The sequence below is a fragment of the Calonectris borealis genome, chromosome 2 (genome assembly GCF_964195595.1).
Source record: "Calonectris borealis chromosome 2, bCalBor7.hap1.2, whole genome shotgun sequence".
Classification (NCBI taxonomy): domain Eukaryota; kingdom Metazoa; phylum Chordata; class Aves; order Procellariiformes; family Procellariidae; genus Calonectris; species Calonectris borealis.
This window is the reverse complement of record NC_134313.1, coordinates 8,092,457-8,115,620: the sequence shown is the minus strand read 5'-3', so window position 1 is coordinate 8,115,620 and position 23,164 is coordinate 8,092,457. Positions and strand designations below refer to the sequence as shown.

The 23,164-nt window shown below is 39.9% G+C and overlaps 1 protein-coding gene across 4 annotated transcripts in view; it reads left to right on the top strand.

The window, feature by feature from the left end:
- The window catches only part of KHDRBS3 (KH RNA binding domain containing, signal transduction associated 3), a 104,965-nt gene extending 99,399 nt beyond the window's left edge, over nt 1-5,566 (top strand). For 2 of the 4 annotated variants that reach the window (XM_075141121.1, XM_075141119.1), the window contains 3 exons: nt 830-979; nt 2,332-2,388; nt 4,810-5,566. In XM_075141121.1, coding sequence (XP_074997222.1) covers nt 830-921 — 92 coding nt within the window. In that variant the 3' untranslated portion in view covers nt 922-979; nt 2,332-2,388; nt 4,810-5,566. Of the gene's footprint in view, nt 1-829; nt 1,437-2,331; nt 2,389-4,809 lie in introns of those variants that run through there. The other 2 variants (XM_075141120.1, XM_075141122.1) reach the window with 1 other exon arrangement.
- Nucleotides 5,567-23,164: the final 17,598 nt, after the last annotated feature.

The window sequence follows — 23,164 nt, the reverse complement described above, 5'->3', positions numbered from 1 at the left end:
CAGGGGCAGTACTCTGATTTGTTTACTTGATTAAAGTGTACCTAACTATGGTTTCATTATACTCTGCATTTGGTCCCGTGTCTTCTCTTTTGTTGTAAATGTGTAGCACAGTAGGTCTGATTCTCATTTATTAAGACAATACTTGCTACATTTTGTTAATATTTATTACCGCTAAAATGTGGTAGGATTATGAGGCATTAAATACAGCACAAGCTTTTCACAAACTTACTTTGTTGTCAAAATTCAAACAAGCAATCTCCCCTGCCCTTTTTATTTTTTTATAATCTGCCTTCCTATTTCTTGTGTTTTAGAGGAAGTGTATGTTTACAGTGAAGTTGAATATTGCCCCTAGATTATTAGAAGCCACAGGTATTTGTAGAGTTACTTGAGACTTTTCACTACTGGATTGCATATTTGAATTAAGCCTAAATTGGTACTGATGCAAAGAAACGTATTTCTGAGGGTAGCTTATTTGCTTATACATAATTCATATCCTCCATTCATTTCATCCTAGCATAATTATTTGTAGGTCTGCCACTATAGCTGGCATTTCTGTGTATCTACAACAAGCAGGTCCAGCTGAATGCCAGAGCCCTAAATACAGGCCATTAGCCTGTCACGCTCCCTGCTGTTATGTGCCGAAAAAGCATTGTGGGGTAGCTCGTACAGATGCGTTGTACCCAGATTTTTTGATTGAAGTGTAAGACTTCGCTTTGTACACCTTGGTTTCAGTAAATGTCGCTATCTATTTCACAATTAAATAAGGAAAAAATAAGTGCGGCATCTGAGAACATTGGAAGGGGTCTCACTATATTTTCCCTTCTTGTAGGGCAAGAAGAATGGACCAACTCAAGACACAAGGCACCTTCTGCAAGGACGACAAAAGGAGTCTACAGAGACCAGCCATATGCCAGATACTGATTGTACTGTCTGATGTTGTGAAATATCCAATCTCCACCAGTCCTGTATACTGTTCAAAGTAATTTTTTCTATGAACAATCCCTTTTTATTAAATGAAAGCGCTTAAAAATCTGAATGGATGGACTGAACTTAAAATATTTTGTTGAAAGAACAACCTGGACATAAAGATATGTAAAACAAGGAACTTTGTTATTTCCAAACTGTATTTGAAAAAATAGGTCATCAAAAAAATAACCTTTGATTAACTAGTGTTAAACAAAAAATAGGTTTACTAAATATGTTAGTCCATTCTTTAACATAAGCGTAACCTTTTATTTTAAAGGTTTTCAACAATTTAGTTTTTAGTTTTTATTTTCAGCCATTTGCTAGTTTTTCTCTTTGCAAACATGCGTAAAAAGGGAAGCAAATTACAAATGCAAATAATGTCGTATTTTGTAACTCAAGTCTTGAAATGTTCTGTAGTGTTAAGCAGAGTTTTACCCTTGCTTGATACTAAATAAACTTTTGAAAGAAAATCAGTGTGTGTGAGATTAATTTTATGCTTTATCTTATAATAAAACTTCATAAATAGTAGTAAACAGGGAGAAATACGTTTAACAGTGATCAGCATAAAAGGCTCATATTAAACATTGCGCAACTTCTTTAAAAAATGGTATAAACCTAAATGTATATATATATTCACAGTAGATATAAATGCTGTTTAAAGTATCCAAATGGTATGGATCTGCTTGAGTGCCACATTAAATCAAAATATTTTTGTTAAAAATGGTTTAAAATAGCTAATGAATTTTCTGAAAAAGATGTGACTAGTTTTCATCTTGTTGAGCATTTTTTCACTAGTGCAACTTTGGAATTTTTATGAGAATTTTGGTACGTTAATGACCACCTCGCTCCGTGCTGGAAGCAATAAACACAAAGCTTTTAAAGACTTTCTGACTTGACTAATTGAGGTCGCTTTCGTCAGAGGCAGAGGATGTGTAACCCTTAAAACGGTCTTCATTTGCAAAGGTAAATAATCAAATAAGATTTTAATCTCAATTTATCTTAATATAACCAATAAAAACAGGGAGGCTACAACTTAGAAAGTTTCATTTTAGAATGTAGGAAAGACCTTAAGGACACCTAAATTCTCATTTTAAAACATTTAATTGTATTAGTAATCTAAAAAGCCTTAGCTCAGCTAGTTAAATTTGGACAAACTATTCCCTATTAAACAACTGTAAAACCTCATAACCAATAATTTGTAATATATTATTTTTCCATAAATTCTAGTAACTTAAACATTACAAATGTTGTCTAAAGCTTTTTGTTAATCATTAAGTTTCTATTAATTATAGTTTACATTGTTTTCTTTAGTTTTTATTTGAAAGTCTTTGAAATTTAGTAAAACTATCTTTTTTCTCTTGTCAGGAAACCCACCTCCTTGGACAGCCAAGAGAACTAAAACCTTAATCTTCTGATGCTTTGGTAGGTATCTTTACTCATCTGTGAAATTATTAGAGAAATAATGGCGCTTTTGATCAGGTCCTTAATTCTTTATACCCAAGGCTTTAACTTATGTAATGATTACAGGTACTGAGCTGAAGGCCAGCAAAAATCATTGACTCTGTTCAATTCTGGTGGGAAAAGTCTTAGTTTTAAACTATCATTAAACAGGACATTAAATTGTCCCAGTGTGTGGACACTGTCCCCTGGCTGTTTGTTTATTGAAAGGTGTAAGTAGCTTTGACAACATTTCAACCAATTAAGTGTTTCATTGGACAGAGGAAGATGAAAGAAAATTAATGTAATTTTATGCTAGTAGTGTTCAAATGGGAACTTAAAGCTCTAATCTGGTCAGCAAACGTGTCTAAAATGGTTTTCCAAAGCTACAGAAAGTATTTTGTAGAATGATTTTCTAAGTCAAGCATTTCTGCACAAGGAGCAGACTGATTTTTGGCACAAATGAAGGAGAACAAGTCCACTGAGAAACATTAGCTGAAGAATACCTAGCTCTACTGTTTCTGGTGAATTAAATATATATAATAAGAAATAATTTAACAACTGTATTTATGCTCAGATTGTGTATATCTTAAATAGAACAGATTTTTTCTTTATTTCCTACTTGGAATGGTAATTCTTCCTGCTAACCTCATGATCTTAATGCCTTTAGTTGACATGACTTAGATAAATAGAGCTCTATACTTTAAAATATTGCATATGTTGCACTGCCTCTGTATACCACAGTAAATTTAAGAGACTCCTGTCACAGGCTAAAGGAACTTTTTGTACTTAAAAAATGCTTTAGAACAATTTTGAGAGTATTTTAAAGATTTAAAGCAAAGGACCCTTTTAAGGTTAGGAGAGCTTGGAGAAGATTTCTGCCCTCTGGGGCTCAAAGGGCAAAGATTTGATACCAGCTGCTAAAACTGCTATGGCAAAACTGAGTATATAAATATCTTTTTAAAATATTTATAATGGAATTGGCCAAATCTCTATTTCTGTTCACATCTTAAATCACATAATATGATGAGTTACATAAGTGATAACAAGTTTTTATTTGCAAATATGAAGCTTTATATTAACCATATGTGATGAAACTTGATGGGTTGAAACTAAAATATCTAGTAGCAGGGATGGCTAGTAGACGAATAAGTGAATCAGAAGTGAATTCAACCTTCTGTAATTTATCCAACTTTTTTTTAGGCCATCTTTCCTTAGTGCCTCCTATATGGAGGATAAATGTATCAGCATGCATTTGTGCCACTTTTCTGCTACTCTGCCCTGAAGTCCTATAAACCCTTAAATTGTTCCAGGTTCCCTTTTTGGGGAGGAAAAAAAGTGTGTTACTGTCAAATCATGTAGAGGCTGTTGTGTGACAGGATGTCACTTGACTGGATGTTGCAGGTCACATGAGTAAATTAAAAGAAAATTCCTCTCCTGACTACGAGCAACCCATCCTATGGTCAGAAGTGATTGTTTTGGCCATGTGCCAGACGTGCTTCGGACAGAAGATGGAGTAGTCTGTGGCCATACGATGCTTCAATTAAGTAGCTGTGGCCCACCTTGACAGAAAAATTAACCATTCTATTCCAATTTTATTTGTTCTTTTAATGAGTTGCAAGATCTAAATTTGATATATCTAAGAAAAAGGTCTGCATATGTTGAGCATGATAGTAGTATGAATTTTAAATCCATTAAGTCTTCCTTTTTCCAATGTTCCACATTGATACACCTTATTTTTCCTAAGAAAATGTGTTTCCATACCTGTTCAGAAAACCAAATTGTACCAATTCTCATGTCCTATACACGTGTGTACAATAAGCTACATCCGTTCAAACAGCTGTTATTAGATATTCTTAGAAACTACATATTTGCAGTACAAAACTTCTCGTGACAGTTTCTGAAATAACATGCACTAGCATTGTGTTCTGCTATTGCATGTCTGGTTTGTGGGTTTTTTGGGGGTTTTTTTGTTTTTCCTTTGGAGTAATCTATGCAAAGAAATCCATTATGTTTTGAAGAAAGGGAAAAATAAGCTAAAAAGATCCCTAAATTTAAAAAAAAAAATCAATGTAGAAGGCAGCCTTTCTTTTATTGGGACAAAGTAACCTAGAAGTGTTTATCCATTCTAGTAGGATTTTGTGTTCTGACACTGGTCAATTTCTGTGTCTTACTGGTCAAATGAGTAATGTTAATGATTATAATTAACCATATCATTACTTTGCCTTTTTATCACATTTGCACTGAATTTCAATGATAGTTTCTGCAATGGTTTCCATAAATCTGCATGCATTTATTATATGTATAATTGCCTGATCCCACTGCTTATAATCTGACAGTCTTCAGAGAATTCATATTGGTAGTCTCGGGATGTATACAAACAAATTATATTTTGCTCTTTTTCAGGAACTTCTGCCATGTTAATTATGGACTGCTTAGAGCATTGTACTTATCCGTGTGCCTAGACAACAACGAGACAGGCTACGGAGTATGAAAACCCTGTTCTTTATTCCTTGTATTAAAGCCTTAAAGTGTATATTATTATGCACTTTTTAAAATAATTGTATATTTAAACTCTTAGTTGTTCAGTGATGCAACAATGTTTTATTTGGAGCTCAATAAAGAATTTTCATCTAAGTTCCTGTTACAAAGCAATAATGCAGCCTCATGTTCCTTTTAGTGATTCGTTTTGCCTTATGCAGCAAGTGTAAGAGAGAGTGTGTGAAGTCTCATGACTAGAATTTAAATGCTTTTGGAAATAGCTTGTCTAATGTATGAACAACATGGATAAGTTAAAATGAAGATTGGTGTTTTATGCTGAAGCTTTTCTTAATAGCTAATTGTAAACAAGTCTACTCAAAACAAGACTCGTGGGTAGAAATGCTACTCCAACTTCCATTTCCTTCAGAAACTTGTATAACATGAAGGTGTGTTAATCCCTGTCAATTATACTATGCTGCTTATTCTCTTTCACTTGGTGTTTGATGCGTAGAAATGTTTTCTCTAATATACGGTCACAGATTTTCTAGTAGTAGTCTTGGATGAGGCTTTTACACCTTGATAAATCATATATCTTAACAGTCAAGTCTCCTCAGTGCTTTCTCTGTTTTATATTAATTGTGATTGTGATAATTTGTAACAGAAATAAAATTCTGATAATTTAATTTCTTGTGTTCTTTTTCCTAAATACTGCTTGCAAAGTATGAGTGTTCCATTCCTCAGTTGTGTTTTCATCAGGTGCATTTTTCTTCACTGAATCTCAAATTCATCGGAAGAAAAGCATAATTTGGGTCTGTCTCATTTATTTTATTTTGAAAATAAGCAATATCACTTAATAGCTTCACACCAAGTGCCTCCTCTTCAACATGTATTTATACCTTCTAATACCATATACTGACTATTGAAGAATGGCTTTAAAATTTATGGGGATGTGGAAAAAATTAAGATTTCCTATAAACCCTGTCACTGATCAAAGTGTCTTGAGTAAGATATCACTTTTAATAGATGAGAAACTTTCACAGTGTAAAAAAAAAAAGTCTTTATTTTTAACCTTCAAATATTCAAGGTGATTTTATCAGCTAATCTCACAATCTGGAAAGATTCTCCCTGTCATCATCTCTTACTGTACTACAACTACATTTCTGTAATGTTTTCCACAGCAAGCAATAGTGGTTATTTAAGTAAGTAAAAGCAAAATCCAAAAACCTTTGAATAAGCGCAAGAGATGTGTAGTAATGGATTCCCTTCAGACTGACAGGCAGGAACCTCTGATGTGGAACAGCACCTAACATTTTAAATGCTAGCCAAGTATAAAAATTGTATATAGATACTGTGGGGGGAATTTAGATAAGCAGAATGCAATTTCACTTGCTGTAATTTGGACCGGACATCAGGATTACCAATACAATCTCATTTGAGGAGTGCTATGAACTATTTAATGAGTGAAGTATCGAGCCTTCCACTCTGGAGTCATGAACAACAGAGCTTCTTAATGTCAATGCTGAAATACTTTGCTAGTGTGACTTATTTTAATATGTGACTATCAAAGCTATCTAGCAAATCCAGTAATTTTTCTGAGATCTTGTCTGATTACTGAGTGGCCTAACACAGGAACTGCTAGGGTCCAGTCAAAGTGGGTTGACTGCAGACTATCCAGCTGTTTGTCTTGCAAGTACTTTGCTTGATTTCACTAAAAACGTAAGGACTGGCTGTTTCTATGCTTTGAAGCCTGGACTTCATTTCTGCTGGTTTTTATTATCACTAGGTAGGGATTTATGTATTTCTTGTGATTGTGTTTTGAGTGAAATCTGGGTATCATTGGAATAGTTTTGTCATTCACTTCAAGAGACCACGTATATATGTGCATCCTGCCTGTGCTGTCACTGATGACTTTAACCTACGCTGTGAGCCAGTCCTGATGCGCTGTTCTGTCATACCCGTTCTACATGACATTGCCTTAGGTAAAGGTTTTGAGCAAGGACACGAGCCTGCTGCTTCAAATGAATTGTCCAGTCTGCATCACAGTCTTTCCAATAGTGCCTATCTTAATGCGGGGATGTCTCCACAGTTACGTACATAATAAATGTATGAAATAATATTCTGTGACTGTATGTATTAGAACAAACCTTGAGGTCACGTCTTTAAGTGATGTTGCAGAGCATACTTTTCAATTTGGAACTTCTCGTCCTTCTGGGCAAAGGAACCGAAAATAATTTAAAGATCAAAATGCGAAGTTAAACTTAAAATATATATAATGATTGCTGATAAATAGGATCAAATCTGCCCTTGAGTGGTTTTGCTTCCATTTCTCCACACAGAACTTTGCAGTCCTTTTTACTAACTTAGCATTATAGTTGGATTCTTGTAGCAGGTTCACAATTGTGTGCTAAAAGGCCCAACTTACAGTAGAATTTCCAGGTTACCAATGTCCAAGAACCTCAGTACTGTTGCAGCTGAGTAAATGCACACCAAGAATCAGAATATCTTGGACTCTAAGTTTATGAAAAAGAGTAATTGGATGAAAGGGCTGAGAATTATTTTCACAAGCTCAGCAATTTTGTCCAAGACAGCTGCATTTGTTTAATGGGGAGAAAAGCCCCTTCGGTAATGGAAATTATTGAAGGTATTTAGTGTTAAAGCAGATACTGCGAAGATGATAAATGTGCAGCCTCAGATACTTCAATGAGTTTGCTGTGCATTGACCCTTGTCTTCGGGCAGGCTTTCTCTACGATTTCAAGTCAAGAGAACATCTCTGGCAAACTTGGATTTTAAAAAATGTTTAGAAACTGTAGCCGAGGGCAGAAATAAAGCTGCTTTGCTGTGTAGTTCTTTTTTAGGTTCCTCATTGGGAAAGTGTTAAGAAAGTATGAAATGTCGACTTTTCTAAAAATAGCAAACTAGGCAACAGGCTTAATGGAAACTTCCACTTTTCAGTCAAAAATGTCTTGGAAAATTATGAAATTAAAATAATTTAGATTTAATAAAGGTATATGACAAAATTTCTCATTATTTTTTATATCCAATAATCAAAATAACTCATGCTCTTTCAAGATAGAAAGCTACTGAGCTAGGATTCCTGACTAAACAAGGTTCTGCTCATCTTACTGAGAGAAATCAAATGTAAATCAGTCCTTGAAGCTGAGTTTCTGCTTTTGCAAAGCTAAACACTTACCCAGTTCTTTATGCCTAGAACCATTTTGTATTACGTAGCTTACATGATCTTATCTTCATATTCTTACTGAAATTTAGAATCAAGAAAGTTGTCACCTGAAGTGAAATGCTGGCCCTTTTGTGAAGATAAAAGGAAGTTGTTTTTTTTACTGACCTCAATAATCTGATTTTATTTTTTTCTCCCTCCTATGCAAAACATAGTGAACTGCTCCAAATGCTTACTCAAGCAGCAACCTATGAACTCAATAGTTCATTGTCTTCTACAGCAAAAGAGTAAGTGGTAACAGGTGCTATTGCTCTTCATTTGTTTGTGAAAGAGTTGGGGTTTCTTAATCTGGAGGTAGCCATTCATAATCTTCTGTCCTTCGAATTATTCTTCTAAAGAGCCCTTACCAAATACGTTAGATTATATATACTTGTGTTATGGTTTAACCCCAGCCGGCAGCTCAGCCCCACCCAGCCGCTCGCTCACTCCCCCCTGGTGGGATGGGGGAGAGAATCAGAAAGGTAAAAGTGAGAAAACTCATGGGTTGAGATAAAGACAGTTTAATAGGGAAAGCAAAAGCCGCGCACACAAGCAAAGCAAAACAAGGAATTCATTCACCACTTCCCATCTCCAGGAAAACAGGGCTCCATCACGCATAACAGTGAGTTGGGAAGACACCACCATCACTCCAAACGTGCTCCCCTTCTTTCTTCTTCCCCCACCTCTATATGCTGAGCATGACATCATATGGTATGGAATATCCCTTTGGTCAATTGGGGTCAGCTGTCCCAGCTGTGGCCCCTCCCAGCTTCTTGTGCACCCCCAGCCTCCTCGCTGGTGGGGTGGGGTGAGGAGCAGAAAAGGCCTTGGCTCTGTGTAAGCCCTGCTCAGCAGGAACGAAAACATCCCTGTGTTATCAACCCTGTTTTCAGCACAAGTCCAAAACATAGCCCCACACTAGCTACTGTGAAGAAAATTAACTTTACCCAGCCAAAACCAGCACACCAGCTCAAAAATCCATGGATAAAGATGCTCTTGCTTTACATAGTAACAGACTGCTACAGAATTACACTGCTAAACATATATTCATGGACTTTGGGCTTTTACTAAATCATTTTGCAATGTTCATATCACAATATAAATGCTTATTGTTTTAAAAATTCAGTAGACCCATCAGGATAGTTAATTACAGGCTTGAAATGAAATGAGAAGACCAAGTATAAACTATGGTGAATGCTGCCTACATGCATATTGGAAGTCATCTGACTAATGATGATGATCAGAATTACCCACATGTGAAAATTAACCTTATTCTGTTTAGTGTAAGTTTCACTTTTTTACAGCACTTGAGTCTCTAACTTGAAATGGTTTGAATAGAAAACTCCCTCAGATATTAAGATATTCCAGTGATGATTTTCTCATACAGTATATTAATAAGAAAAGTGTGTGTAGTTCTTTTCATTATTCACTTGAAGACTATGTTATTGTTACATCAGAAATAAAGTCCCTCTAAGATTGACAGAATTAAGGAAGTATAAGTCAAGAAAGCAGAGATGATCCACAGGCAGTTACTCCTCTTGAAAGAACTGCAGGATAAATGCGTAAGGAATTGTGGTAAAGTTTTGTGGTATGTTTTATGGTGGCGATCATGAGTCACATTTACTTTTCTATTACACTCATTATAGATTTGAGAAAATGAAAATGGAAAAAATAATATAAGCATATGACACAAAAGGAAAGTGGATGGGGGTGGGGAAAATAGGTTGTTAAAAAGCAATCTAAAACTAAAAGCCATTTTGGATTTCAAATTCTGGAATGGAGGGGGATAGCCTCCATATTCCAGAGCATATCTTCCCTGAGCTGCTAATCTTTAAAATATCATTTTTTGGCATAGACTATTCCAACAATTATTCCCTGGACTTCACTCTTGATTTAGATGTATTCGTTGTTAGGAACTTGAAGTGATGCATCCTAGGCCAGAGGGGTAAGAGAAACATAGGTCACAGGCATGGTCTACGGTAACTACCTCTTTTTTTACGTGTATCTAGTAGTCTGGCATTGGAATCCCTCACATAGTAGGAATAACTTCATTAATTTTTGGTGATAACCTTCAAAGGTACAAGCAGATAATTTTTGTAAATGCCACAATCAATACCCTTTAGAAAGGTCACTTTGTGTACTCCTGAATAATATTTATATGCGTGTTGTGCTGGTTTTGGCTGGGGTAGGGTTAATTTTCTTCATAGCAGCTAGTATGGGACTGTGTTTTGGACTTGTGCTGAAAACAGTGTTGATAACACAGGGATGGTTTCATTATTGCTGAGCAGGGCTTACACAGAGCCAAGGCCTTTTCTGCTCCTCACCCCACCCCACCAGCGAGGAGGCTGGGGGGGCACAAGGAGTTGGGAGGGGACACAGCTGGGACAGCTGACCCCAACTGACCAAAGGGATATTCCATACCATATGACGTCATGCTCAGCATATAGAGCTGGGGGAAGAAGAAGGAAGGGGGGAACATTCAGAGTGATGGCGTTTGTCTTCCCAAGTGACCGTTACACGTGATGGAGCCCTGCTTTCCTGGAGATGGCTGAACACCTGCCTGCCGATGGGAAGTGGTGAATGAATTCCTTGTTTTGCTTTGCTTGTGTGCGCGGCTTTTGCTTTCCCTATTAAACTGTCTTTATCTCAACCCATGAGGCTTCTCACCTTTACCCTTCCGATTCTCTCCCCCATCCCACCAGGGGGAAGCGAGTGAGCGGCTGGGTGGGGCTGAGCTGCCAGCTGGGGTTAAACCATGACACAAGTGTACATAATCTAACGTATTTGGTAAGGGCTCTTTAGAAGAATAATTCAAAGGACAGAAGATGATATCTTACTGTGAGAGACTTAAAAAGCTTGATTATGGTTTATAATTGCTTGCACAGGGAGAAAATAACAAGTACTAAATTGCTCTAATCTAATAGTGAAAAAAAGTAAGAACTAATGCTGAGTGTAAAAGCCCTGCGGTTTTAAATGAGAAATTAGGCTCAAATGAGAGTGATTAGCCACAGCAGCAAGCTACATACAGAAGAATGGGCTTCTGTTGGTTTTCATACATAGCAGACTAGATTGAATGATCTAATAACCATGTCTGAACTTGAAAGTTGTGGATCCATGATTGTTGTATAATAATTCTAACCATCATAAGAAAGCGCTTTATTTTTTCTGATTTGCAGGCTAATAGAGTAATCTGTGAGGATTAAGATGATCAAAATATCTTTTATTAACAAGAATGAATTCTCTATTTCTGTATATATATTATGTATGCATTATGCATGTCGTACTGCTTTTACAATCTGTGAAAGCGATGCTAAGTCGATATTTACTGATACAACACACCAACACAACTCTTGTTCCTCATGCAAGCAACATTTAGAGATCTTGTATATTGCTGTAGTTAACTTGCAAATTATGCTTTTTGAAAAACAGCATCTACTTATTAAGTTAACAGAAGTCTCTAAATTTTGTTAAAGAAAAGAAACATGCGGGATTTTATAGTTCTGATTTATGTATCTACAACTGAGATGACCAACTCTTGACTGTTTGCCCAGGCTCCCCTTATAGTCAACCAAGAGAAACAAGCTCAAAGGTTAACTCATCTTTTTCAGGCAGAAGTACATTGAGATCAGGTGACTCACCCTCTGAAAGCACCTGGCTCTTCCCCCTTGACTCATCTGGGTGTTTAAACTTCTTTGGATGTTTAAACCTTAGACGTCTGAAGTGAAGTGTGGTGAATCCCACTCATATTTCTGTTCCAAATCCAGCTTTGTTGATACTTTGAAAACAGCAGTAGTTGATGGGGTCTGGAAATAAATAGATACTTGGAGAAAATCACTGAAGACAGCTCTCATAGTAATGTGTGTGGAAGATGTGGTTTGCTATTCCAAATAGGTAGGGGTAGGTGAGAAGATGTGTCCGTAATTATGTTTGTTACCTGCTGTCTGTCTGTCCTTGTCTCCGTCTTTCCTTCAGCAAAAGTTTTATGCTCTGCTTGTTGTAAGCAGAAGAGAAAGGCAGACAGTCTATTGATTGCTTCTGCTCCAAATGTTTCTGTGACATAGCCTTCTTAGCACATGTATTTATCAGGACGTTTTCATACTCAGTGTTTGTTTCCAGAGCCTTCTGTTAAACATGGCTACATGTTTTTGTTTGTTTGTAAGCATCTTAAATCTAAGGATTAACTAGAATATTGGCTGAGAAGGCTTGTACAAAAGGGAATTTATGGTTATGTTATACATGTTAGCCACTGCTTAAAGGAAAGGTTTAAATGGGATTGGCTGAAGGAAAGTCTAGAGACTAGAAAATGCAGTTGAATTTCTATGCATAAAAGCTTAGAACAATAGGAAGTAAAAGATTTCCTATTTCAGTCTAGTGTCTAAAATATTAGTATCCAGCCCCCACTAATAACCATTAAATGCTACACAGAGGAAAATAAAAACCTCCAGTGTACTTATCCAGCTATCCAGAGCTGTTAAAATAAGATTAGCTCTCCCTTGGAATATCTGCAGGAAATCTTTTAACTAGGAAACAGAGAATATGCAGCGCTTCTGCTAATGGAAATCTAAAACTTCATAATTCTGTGGTTCTTAACATTTAAGGAATTCACTAACTTTCAGACACTGTTGTGTTAAGGAACAGGTGATGCATGTAGATCATCTTGCACTATACAGAAGAAGAGCCAAAACAAGCCTGAAATTTATCATGGGTTCAGTATTCTTCAGAAACTCAAATTTTCCCAGAAAAACATTGGTTTGCAGGAAAACATGTATTGGGAACAGAGTTACTATTTCATTTTAAAATAAATTCTTTCAAAACTTTTTTTTTAAAAGATGTATATTTTTAAAGCATGACTGTCTCTCCGGACGTGCCTGATGTTGCTAGGCCACTCAAAAGACATGAGAAAATCAATTGGGAGGGAAAACAACAAAAAAAAAAGTAGAAACAAGAACAGCAGGACACTGACACAGAACTCTCAAACCGTAGTTCTCTGTATTAACATGGTCCTGGGCAACCAGCTCTAGGTGGCCCTGCTTGAGTGGGGTGGGTAAGGTGGATAAGATGAACTCAAGAGGTCCCTTCCAACCTCAACCATTCTGTGATTCTGTAACATAGTACTGCCACTGTGACAGAGGTCTACCTGAATAGAAGCCCTGTCCTGCAATGTATTAACTGTGTCCCCATCGCCCTTCCTCCCCTGCCCCAAACTGGTCTCTACAGGTGTAGATCACTCTGTCATGTTGTCCAGTATTGGCTCCAGTGTAGATCTCTGAGGCATGCTGCGAGGAACTGGTGCCACCAAAACTTCAAACCAGTGACCACTATCTTTGGAGTCCAGTTGTCCAGCTATTTTTTCAGTACAGCCTAGTTTTCCAGTCACCTTGGAGTCCACCCAACCACTCTTTGTATCTCCAGATCGACTGCAAGTTTTCCACTCTTGTCAAAGTGTGTGATGTTGACCGCTCTTTCCAAGTCTACCATGCCAGTCACCACAGAAGGCAACCAGGTTAGTCAGGCATGATTTGCCTTTGGTAAATTCATGTTGGCTGTTCCTAGTTACCTTCTCATCCTTCACATGCATGGAAATGTGCTTCTGGGTGGATTTGCTCCATAAACTTCTCAGAAATCAAGATTAGGCCAGCCAGCCTGTAGTTCCCCAGATCCTCATTCTTGATGATGGACATGACATCTAGGCATCAAGAACATCATTCTTTTGCTTTATATTTGATTTCATGTATGTCAGGGGAAAAAAAAAGCGGGATCAGTCTTCCCCAAACTTTCCTGCATTCTTCATTACCTAGTACACTGGACTAGTTACTTGGCTTTTACCCAACTGAAGGTAGTTGAGAGGAACCTAAAACTAGAGAGGTCCTTCCTCCTTTCCCTTCTATAAAAACGTGTAAAAAGGAGGTTAAAAATATACTACATGCTTTCTTGTTGTTACTTTTTCTTCTCAAGTCAGTCATGGTAAAAGAGAAATGTTTACACATCTTTTTTTCTCCCTCAGCCAACAGGCCTGCGACCATTACAACAGTTTTGTTCAGTGTGGTCTGGAAGGATGCTGTAAGAATCTGTGAGCTTTTCAAAGGTACTTACAGTGTCAAGGAGTGTAAATCCCTCATCTTTATAGCAAAGCTTAAGTGTTTCAGGTATTTTGGACCCACATAATCTGATCTTAGGTCTGGACTGTGGTTGTTCGAGGTTCCTTTATAGACAGCTGTGATAGAAAGCCATGGAAGAAAGGGAGAGACAGGTTTGCCAGATATGACTTGGCTAGCCTGAGGAACGTGACAGCACTCTTCTCCTATGCTAGAAGCCTCATTTGGTTGCCCGAGGTTAGCTGAAACCTCCTTACTGACCCACATGAACGGTTTTTGAAATAATTGCCGTTGTTAATATAGTAATAGAATTGATTTAGTAATGAATAAACACACTAAAGATGAAGCCTGTGCTCCCTCCTCTGTCTTCTCTCTTACGCAAACACAGACTGTGAGCGAGCTCATTATAAATAAGTTCCGATGATCAGCATATGTTAGCAGGAAAGACTTGACTTCCTTATGCTACCCCACCACCAGGCCCATTATTGTCATTCACTGGCGATGCCCTGTTCTGCTAATTCAAGTGGAGGATTGTGTAAATGGGAATGCTGTTAAACAGATAATGCTTGAGAAACAGTGCTACTTATTAATCATCCCTGCAGATCTTTTGTTCTACTACAGGTACATCTAGAGAGCAGGCAACACTTTCAATTATATGCAAGCATTTATTTTTCAAAGAGTTTCTTAGTATTAAAAAAAACATATCGCAAAAATCCCGTGAACCGCAATTTCTTATTTACTTTCGAGCACCTGCAGCATTTCACATCTAGTGGGCAGAACACAACACTGCATTAGTTCTGTGAATGTTTTGTTCCTATTAGCTCTGTGTAACAGGCTTTAAAATTTCAAAAGCCTCAGCTATATTTTAGGACAGGCCTCCTGATCCATCTGTATCTTTCAAAAGAACAATAGTCAGAATTTTAAGTACCTAGCCATAATATACTATAGTTTGATTAGGACAGAGCAAGTCTTAAAAGATTTACAGCTTTGATTTAGACAGCTACTCGCCCGAGTACAAGTCGCCAGTCTTGAAGCACAAAATTTTGCCATGAGGGTCATATTTGCAAATCAGGGCTGATATATTTATCGAAAAAAAGCAGATCTCTTAAGCTTATGGGTTGAGATAAAGACAGGCAGGTCACTGTGGTGGGTTGACCTTGGCTGGATGCCAGGTGCCCACCAAGTCGCTCTATCACTCCTCTTCTTCAACTGGACAGGGGGAAAAAATACAACAAAAGGCTCGTGGGTCAAGATGAGGAGAGGGAGATCACCCAGCAATTACTGGGCAAAACAGACTCGACTGGGGGAAATTAATTTAATTTATTGCCAATCAAAACCAAAGTAGGATAATGAGAAACAAGAACAAATCTAAAAACACCTTCCCCCCACCCCTCCCTTCTTCCTGGGTTCAACTTCACTCCCGACTTCTCTACCTCCTCCCCCTGAGTGGTGCAGGGGGATGGGGAATGGGGGTTGCTGTCAGTTCACCACACGTTGTCTTTGCCACTCCTTCCTCGTCACTCTTCCCCTGCTCCAGCGTGGGATACCAGCCATGGGAGACAGTCCTTCTCTGAAGGAAGCACTGACCCCATGAACATCCACCTGCTCCAGCGTGGGGTCCTCCATGGGCTGCAGGTGGATATCTGCTCTACCATGGACCTCCATGGGCTGCATGGGGACAGCCTGCCTCACCATGGTCTTCACCATGGGCTGCAGGGGAATCGCTGCTCCGGCACCTGGAGCATCTCCTCCCCTCCTTCTTCACTGACCTTGGTGTCTACAGGGCTGTTTCTCTCTCGTTTTCTCACTCTTCTCTCTCAGCTGCTACGCTTTCCCCTTCTTAAATGTTATCACAGAGGTGCTACCACCATCGCTGATGGGCTCAGCCTTGGCCAGCAGCGGGTCTGTCTTGGAGCCCACTGGAACTGGCTCTATCAGACATGGGGGAAGCTTCCAGCAGCTTCTCAGAGAAGCCATGCCTGTAGCCCCCCTGCTACCAAAACCTTGCCACATAAACACAATACAATCGCTCATCAATTATCATCACAGGCAGAACAGACTTGACTTGAGGAAAATTAGTTTAATTTATAGCCAATTAAAATAGATCCATGGGTGAGAAAAAAGGCAAATGAAAACAACACCTTCCCTCCACCCTCTTTCTCCCGGTCCCACCTTCACCCCTCCACTCCCGACCCCTCTCCCCACGAGGGGCGCAGGCGGTGGGGATGGGGGTTGCGGTCGGTCCCCCCCAGCCCCTCTCGGCCGCTCCTCCCTCCTCCCCCGTCTCCCTGCTCCAGCGCGGGCCCTTCCCCGGGCTGCAGCCCTTCAGGGACAACCTGCTCCCGCCGGGGCTCCCCACGGCCGCAGCTCCCGCAGGAAATATCCCCCTGCTGCGGCCTGGGGCCCTCCCCGGGCTGCAGGGCGGGTCTCTGCTCCCGCGGGCTCTCTCCAGGGCTGCCGGGGATCCCTGCCCCGGGCCTGCAGCCCCTCCCGCCCTCCTCCTCCTCCGGCCTCGGGCTCCCTCTGCTGCTGCTCCCTCCTGGGCTTCCTCCTCCTCTGCCTGTGCCGCCCGTGGCCCTTTCGGAAACCTGTTTTCCCCCCGGCGCCCCGGCTTGGCTGAGGGGCTCAGCTGTGCCCTGCGGTGGGGCCGCTGGAGCCGGCCGGGACCGGCTGGGACCGGCTGTGTCCGGCACGGGGCAGCCCGGCCTCTCCCCGCAGAGGCCCCCTGCGGCCCCCACTGCAGTGCCTGGGCACGGACACCCTGCACATCATCTTAAACATATTTATAGTAGACTCAGTCTTTTGTTATCACTTTTTCAATGATTTTCATTTTGTAACCTACAGTAGATAAGATCTGTCCATTTCCAACATGGCAGAAAGAGCAGAAGTCCCACGGCCTGCGGTGTGACTGTCTCCTGCCGGCCCTACGAGTGCCCTGCCTGAGGGGCCATGTATTATTTCTCAGTCCTCTGCAACAACTCTCTGAAATTATTTCTCATCACGAGTTCTTTTTACTTACTGGCATGCTGTGCTCAGTATCAATACTGTATTGTTACGGTAGCGCTATGGTCATGCAAACGCTGTGCTGCAATAATGTCTTGGGAATTAAATAAACTGAAAAAAAAATGTAAGGGGTATTGACCTCTAGGTGAGGTTTGTTTGGATAAGTCCCCTGCTCCCATCTCATGTACTGATGTCTGATTAAGATATCTAGGCATTACTTACCACACAAAGCTAGAGATGGCTAGTTTGAATGCCTCAGCACTTAGGGCTGCCAGACCTTGGGTCCTGTCCTGGTTTCAGCTGGGATAGAGTTAAATTTCATCCTAGTGCTGTGTTTTGGATTTAGTATGAGAAGAATGTTGATAACACACTGATGTTTTCAGTTGTTGCTAAGTGCCCTGGCTAGCAGGGCTAGTCAAGGACATTCAGCTTCCATGCTCTGGAAGAGGCTGGGAGGGAGCATAGCTGGGACAGCTGGCCCAGCTGGCTAATGGGGTATTCCATACCATGTGACGTCATGCTCAGTATATGAATGGTAGGTGTGATCCAGGAAGTAGTGATTGCTACTTGTTATCGGTCAGCACGGGTGATGAGCAATTGCATTGTGCATCACTCATTTTGTATATTCTATCATCATTATTATTATTATTATTGTTGTTGTTGTTGTTGTTGTTGTTGTTGTTGTTGTTTTCCCTTTTCTGTTCTATTAAACTGTTTATCTCAACTCATGAGTTTTTCTCACTCTTACGCTTCCAATTCTCTCCATGTCCCACTGCGGTGGTGGGTGGAGTGAGCGAGCGGCTGCGTGGGGCTTGGCTGCCTGCTGGGTTAAACCACAACAGCCCTTTTTGGTGCCCAACGTGGGCCTCGAAGGGTTGAGATAACAATAGATCTGACCAAAGCATGTTAAGGCAAAATTGGTTATAAGCATTCATTACATTGGTTGGTCACAATGTTGATTTATGGGCTCTCAAAGTTGTGGGGCTGGCTCTCAGTGTTGGGTTATGTAGTACCTTGCTTGCAGTATATGTTCCCTTTTGTGCTGTTTATCACTATTCGGAACAGGGTTAAGGTTATAATTTTGCTGCTGTTTTATGAGGTGATAAAATCATGGGTCGCAAGTCTAATCTGGTATCTGTACTCAGCATTGCCGTCATCTCTGTACCTCGGGAACCACCTCTTAGAAACTATTGGTAATTACACTTTTTTCTCCTCGGAGAATGAATTTAGGGGGGAGACAGCATGGGGATGGGACAGTTTCCCCCACTTGTTCATCTTCCTTTCCATATCTTCAGAGACTCCTTTTTCTTCTGTCCTCTTCATGAAGATGTCCACAATATTCCCTGAGAATTTTGAATATCCTTGGGAATAATGCAATTGCTCACCACCTCCGCTGACCGATAACCAAGTAGCGATCGCTACTTCCTGGATCACACCTACCATTCATATACTGAGCATGACGTCACGTGGTATGGAATACCCCATTGGCCAGCTGGGCCAGCAGTCCCAGCTATACTCCCTCCCAGCCTCTTCCAGAGCATGGAAGCCGAATGTCCTTGACTAGCCCTGCTAGCCAGGGTACTTAGCAACAACTGAAAACATCAGTGTGTTATCAACATTCTTCTCATCCTAAATCCAAAACCCAGCACCAGAAAGAAATTTAACTCTATCCCAGCCGAAACCAGGACAGGTCCATGTACAGTGGACAAGAGGAGCAGGTCTGACTCGCGCGTTGTTGCAGATGGTGGTTGTATTGTTGGTATAGATCAGGCCTCCAGTGGAACTCAAAAGTGTCTGTTTAACTGTGTCTAAATCCTTCACTTAAGCCTAAATTTTGTATATGAAGGCCACCTCTTACTCTCCTGAAGAGGCCCATAGGTTAGTGGGTGGGTGGCATACTCCTGCCATCCAAGCAGGTCATGCAAAGGCTAGCTGTGCAAAACAGGCATTTCTTTGATGACTTAAAACCTGTGGAAGGTATTAACAGATCACCAGCCTCCTGTTTATAGCAGCAATTTGTGACCCTCACAAGAATTGCTTCAGTATGCCTTCTTTGGATGCCTTTTACATTTACCAATGCTTTAATTACGTGTAGCAAAATTCCTTTATGGGCAAACCCATCACCACCTCCTAAGCCTCTGGCAAAGCTGGTTATTTGTCTCTTAGATTTCCAGCAACTGCATTAATTTTTCACCCTGCACTTCTCCCTTTGAGAAGCAAGTGAACCATATTGCTAAGCCTTCTAACGTTCATCCAGAGCCAGGTATTTATTATCTCAGTTCAGGTCTCCGTTGACTCTGTGGGTTGCACAGCTTTTGATTCATATTTGGATTGCTGCCTTTCCTGTTTTCTCTTTCTTTTTTTTCTTTTTTTTTTTTTTTTCTTTCTTCCCCTTTCTGGAAGCAGCCCAAGTTATTAGCACCAGCAAACTCGGTCTGTAACCAAATGTTGCTCCTCAATGAAAATGTATCTGCCGTTATGACACTAGAACAGCACTCGCAGCAGCAGTATCAGAGCAAAGGGCCCTATAAGGTGGTGGTTGCCAGGCTTCAAATAAGATATCAAACTTCCAGCTTTGCCACACAGGGGTGTTTAAAGGCCCTGTGGTACAGGAAGCCTGATTCCCATCTCTGTCCCAATAATCTGAATAGGTAATGACTGCACAGTTTGTCTAGCTAAGTTCCTGATGCCGCTGTGCTTTCACGTGCGATTTTTCCTTTCCTGTCAAGTTCCTGTGTGGCATCGCGATGTGGTGTTACACAGCTGCTTCTCTCTACCCCAGAGAGAGCTGCATTTCAGCAGAAGACAAAGCAATCGCTGTTCTTCAAGCATGTGAAATTCCCTGGGAGTAAAAAGCTCCTAATCTTCTGCTTTATTTGACTTTAAAATCTTTTTCAGACATCTGCAGATTTAAGAGCCATGGTTTGGATCCTTGTAGGGATGCGTCCTTGAATTATTATATCCCTGCAGAGGACTAGTTCTTTTCACCTTCCCCCACCCAGAAAAATAATTTAGTGATCTCTTCTAGAAGAGACAGACTTTCAGGCTTACTAAATCAGACTAAATGTTTGCAATTAAATTTCAGTGTACTGGAGGTCATTTGTATTTGAAATTGAAAAAAAACAGCCTTAAGATTCTACCAGATGTGCTCCTCTTGCCTGTTCCTGGGATGAGTTATATTTAATTTGAGTTTGTGTTTATTCCTACTGTAGTTTTTCAGCTGACTTCCACAGTTTATACCAGAAGGAGATCTGACCTAAGTGTTTTGGTAAAATTAGATAATAAGCAAGCAATCTATGATGCAAACGAGATGTTAAAAAAACACTCAAAACACAACCAAACACCAAATATATATTCTCTCAAGAAGGAAGATGCACCATCTTGGCAATTTCACATAACATAGAATGAGGACAATGAAGAAGTGACCTTGATGCAGATAACTCGTTCCAGATTAGCCATGTGTGGTAGGCAAGGCTTCCTGTCGCAGAGAAAAATCCAGTCATGAGCTGTTTCTGTCTTTCAGTATTAGCCAAGGCAACTTAGAAAATTCTCCAAAATACAAGGATGCTAATTTCCCAGACCCTTGGGATCAGTCTTTGTGTACATGCAGCTCATATTGAAAAAAAGCTCTTCACACAAAGGCTCTCTGTGCATATGAGATTCTCTTTCCTGCTCTGTAATCTCCATAGCCCCCTTCGTCTCTGCAGCCTTACATTTTTAAAGTAAAGACTGCTGCAAGCAGGGGTTGGAAGTATCTCCACAATGTGGAATGGGTATCTGACGTGAGAGAAGGGTTATGTCTCACGAACAGGACAAGAGATGGTTATCACTGGCTTGGAGGATGAGGTGGAGTGCTTCTCTAAATGGTGGACATCAAATAATGAATCCAAATGAAGCAAAGACATAAATTTAAATGGGTTAATTAAAAGTCATTACATTTTATATGAGATCCTCTGATCCAGAGTTGAATAGGCTGTAAGAAGTGGTGAAAGGAGGCATGAGTTTCTCATGCGCAGGTGTCCAACAAAGTTTCTTTTGGTTCTGGTTTGCAATGGTTGATTCCACGAACCTCAGTTTCATATCTGGAAATTGGCTACTAAAACTCAATGAGATGAATGGTGCCTGGTTTGGACACAGAGCTGGGCTGGGGGTGAGAATGTTTTAGCTAGGATTACTTAACAGATCTTCCAGTGACAACCAAAGCCCATTGCTTTTAACCCTCCGCTCACTTCTATTTCCCACCTATCGTATTAAGTTGTGTTGCTATGGGACTTGTTCTTTAATGTGTATTTCTGCAGTGTATTCACCTATGTGTAGGGAGGCATGTCCTGAGATTATTTTCTTTGTTCTGAAAAGTTTAAATGGTCATTCTAACTCTCATTTGAACCAACTCTAATTGGTGTTTGCTCACTATTAATTGTAAAAGCAAACACTGGAGGCAAGGGTCACACCAAGTGGAGTGGTTCTGTGGACACAAACCAATGGACCACAGTAGATGATCTACATCTGATGCTTTTTTCCTTCTTTTTTTATGTATGTAGTTGAGAAAAAAGAGTCCTGCTGACCTTTATAGGTGATAAACTGACATGTTAAGTTCCACTGCAAGAAATTATTAAGCCTTAGCTACACTACTGTGTTATGAAGGCATTGAGGGCAGCACAAGAAATCCCATTCCTGCTACTAGTGCCCATAGCCATTCAGCAGAGGAGGGTCTTATGTCCTTTCCCTCTCAAAAAATGCAAATCCAACAATTCTTTCCAAAGCTCGATAAAGGGATCTCAAAACCTGTTTAAAAGGCCACAGGAGACAGTGCCTGCCCTTCCTTTTCTTGTGTAAGCGTTGTGTCAGCTCTTAGGAGTACTATTTCTAGGAAACTGTCACTGATTTTAAGGTTGAATTTTGCAGTTCGCAACTTCCAGCTCTTGTTATGCCCTTGTTAACAATGTAAAAATAAAGTTTAGGGTATTTGCATGCAAGGCTATAGAATGAATTAGCCCAGATCTGTTACCAACTGTTTTCATTTTGCACTAGAAAAGCATAGGTGATGAAAATATTACATTCTGTTTGACTAGTAGATGCAAATCTAGAAGGTGGCACAGTGATATCTTTCCTAAAATTGTGCAGTGCATCACTCCACAAGTGCCAGAACTGACACAGCAAAGAAAGGTTTCTTCAAACGGAGTAAGGCTAGCAGAATCTGGCCCTAACAGCACAAACGCTACAGGGAGGATAGCTCTTAGGAGAATAAACTGTAGTGCTGACACATTTGAAGGCTTCAGGGGAAAAAAAAACAAACCATACCAAACAAAAACCCGAAAAACCTATCAAAAACCAAAGGGTGATTCAGATAAAAAGGTGACCTGGTATTTAAAATTCCGTGCATTGTTCATTAGCTAGCGTGTTCACAGAGCTGTCTGTGCGGACGAATGGATATACCATGCTCCATCACAGAGAACAGCGTGGGGGAAGAGGGAGCAGCTTCACTATTCTAGTGGGACTGAGAGCTGTGCTTAGCAAAGCCAGCTCTTTTGGTCCTTTTAATAAATGACAGTAATTTGACAGTAATAAACATTAGGCTGTCACTGTAATGTAGCAGTTTGCAAATAATGTTGACATTATCTTATGCTTCATGTCAGAATGTGGGTCTGCTTTATCAGCTGATTAATGAGGAAATTGAATGAAATTCTTTAAATCTGACAAAAAGGAGCTTGGATTGCACTGGGAATGAGTTGCCTTTTGTTTTCCTCTGTTCCTTTTAAGCCCTGGTAGTGCTTTTTCATCTCCTTTTTGATTTTTTTCTCATTTTGAGCATTTGTGCAAAGCTATGACAAGTTGAACATAAACGGTGATGTTGTCTAAACTACTGGAAGTGCCATTAAAGAAGTCCCAGAGTTTTTTTATAGAAATATACAGTTCTGAAATAGTGAAGGTTTGTTTTTGGTGTGGGGTTGGTTTTGGTTTTTGTTT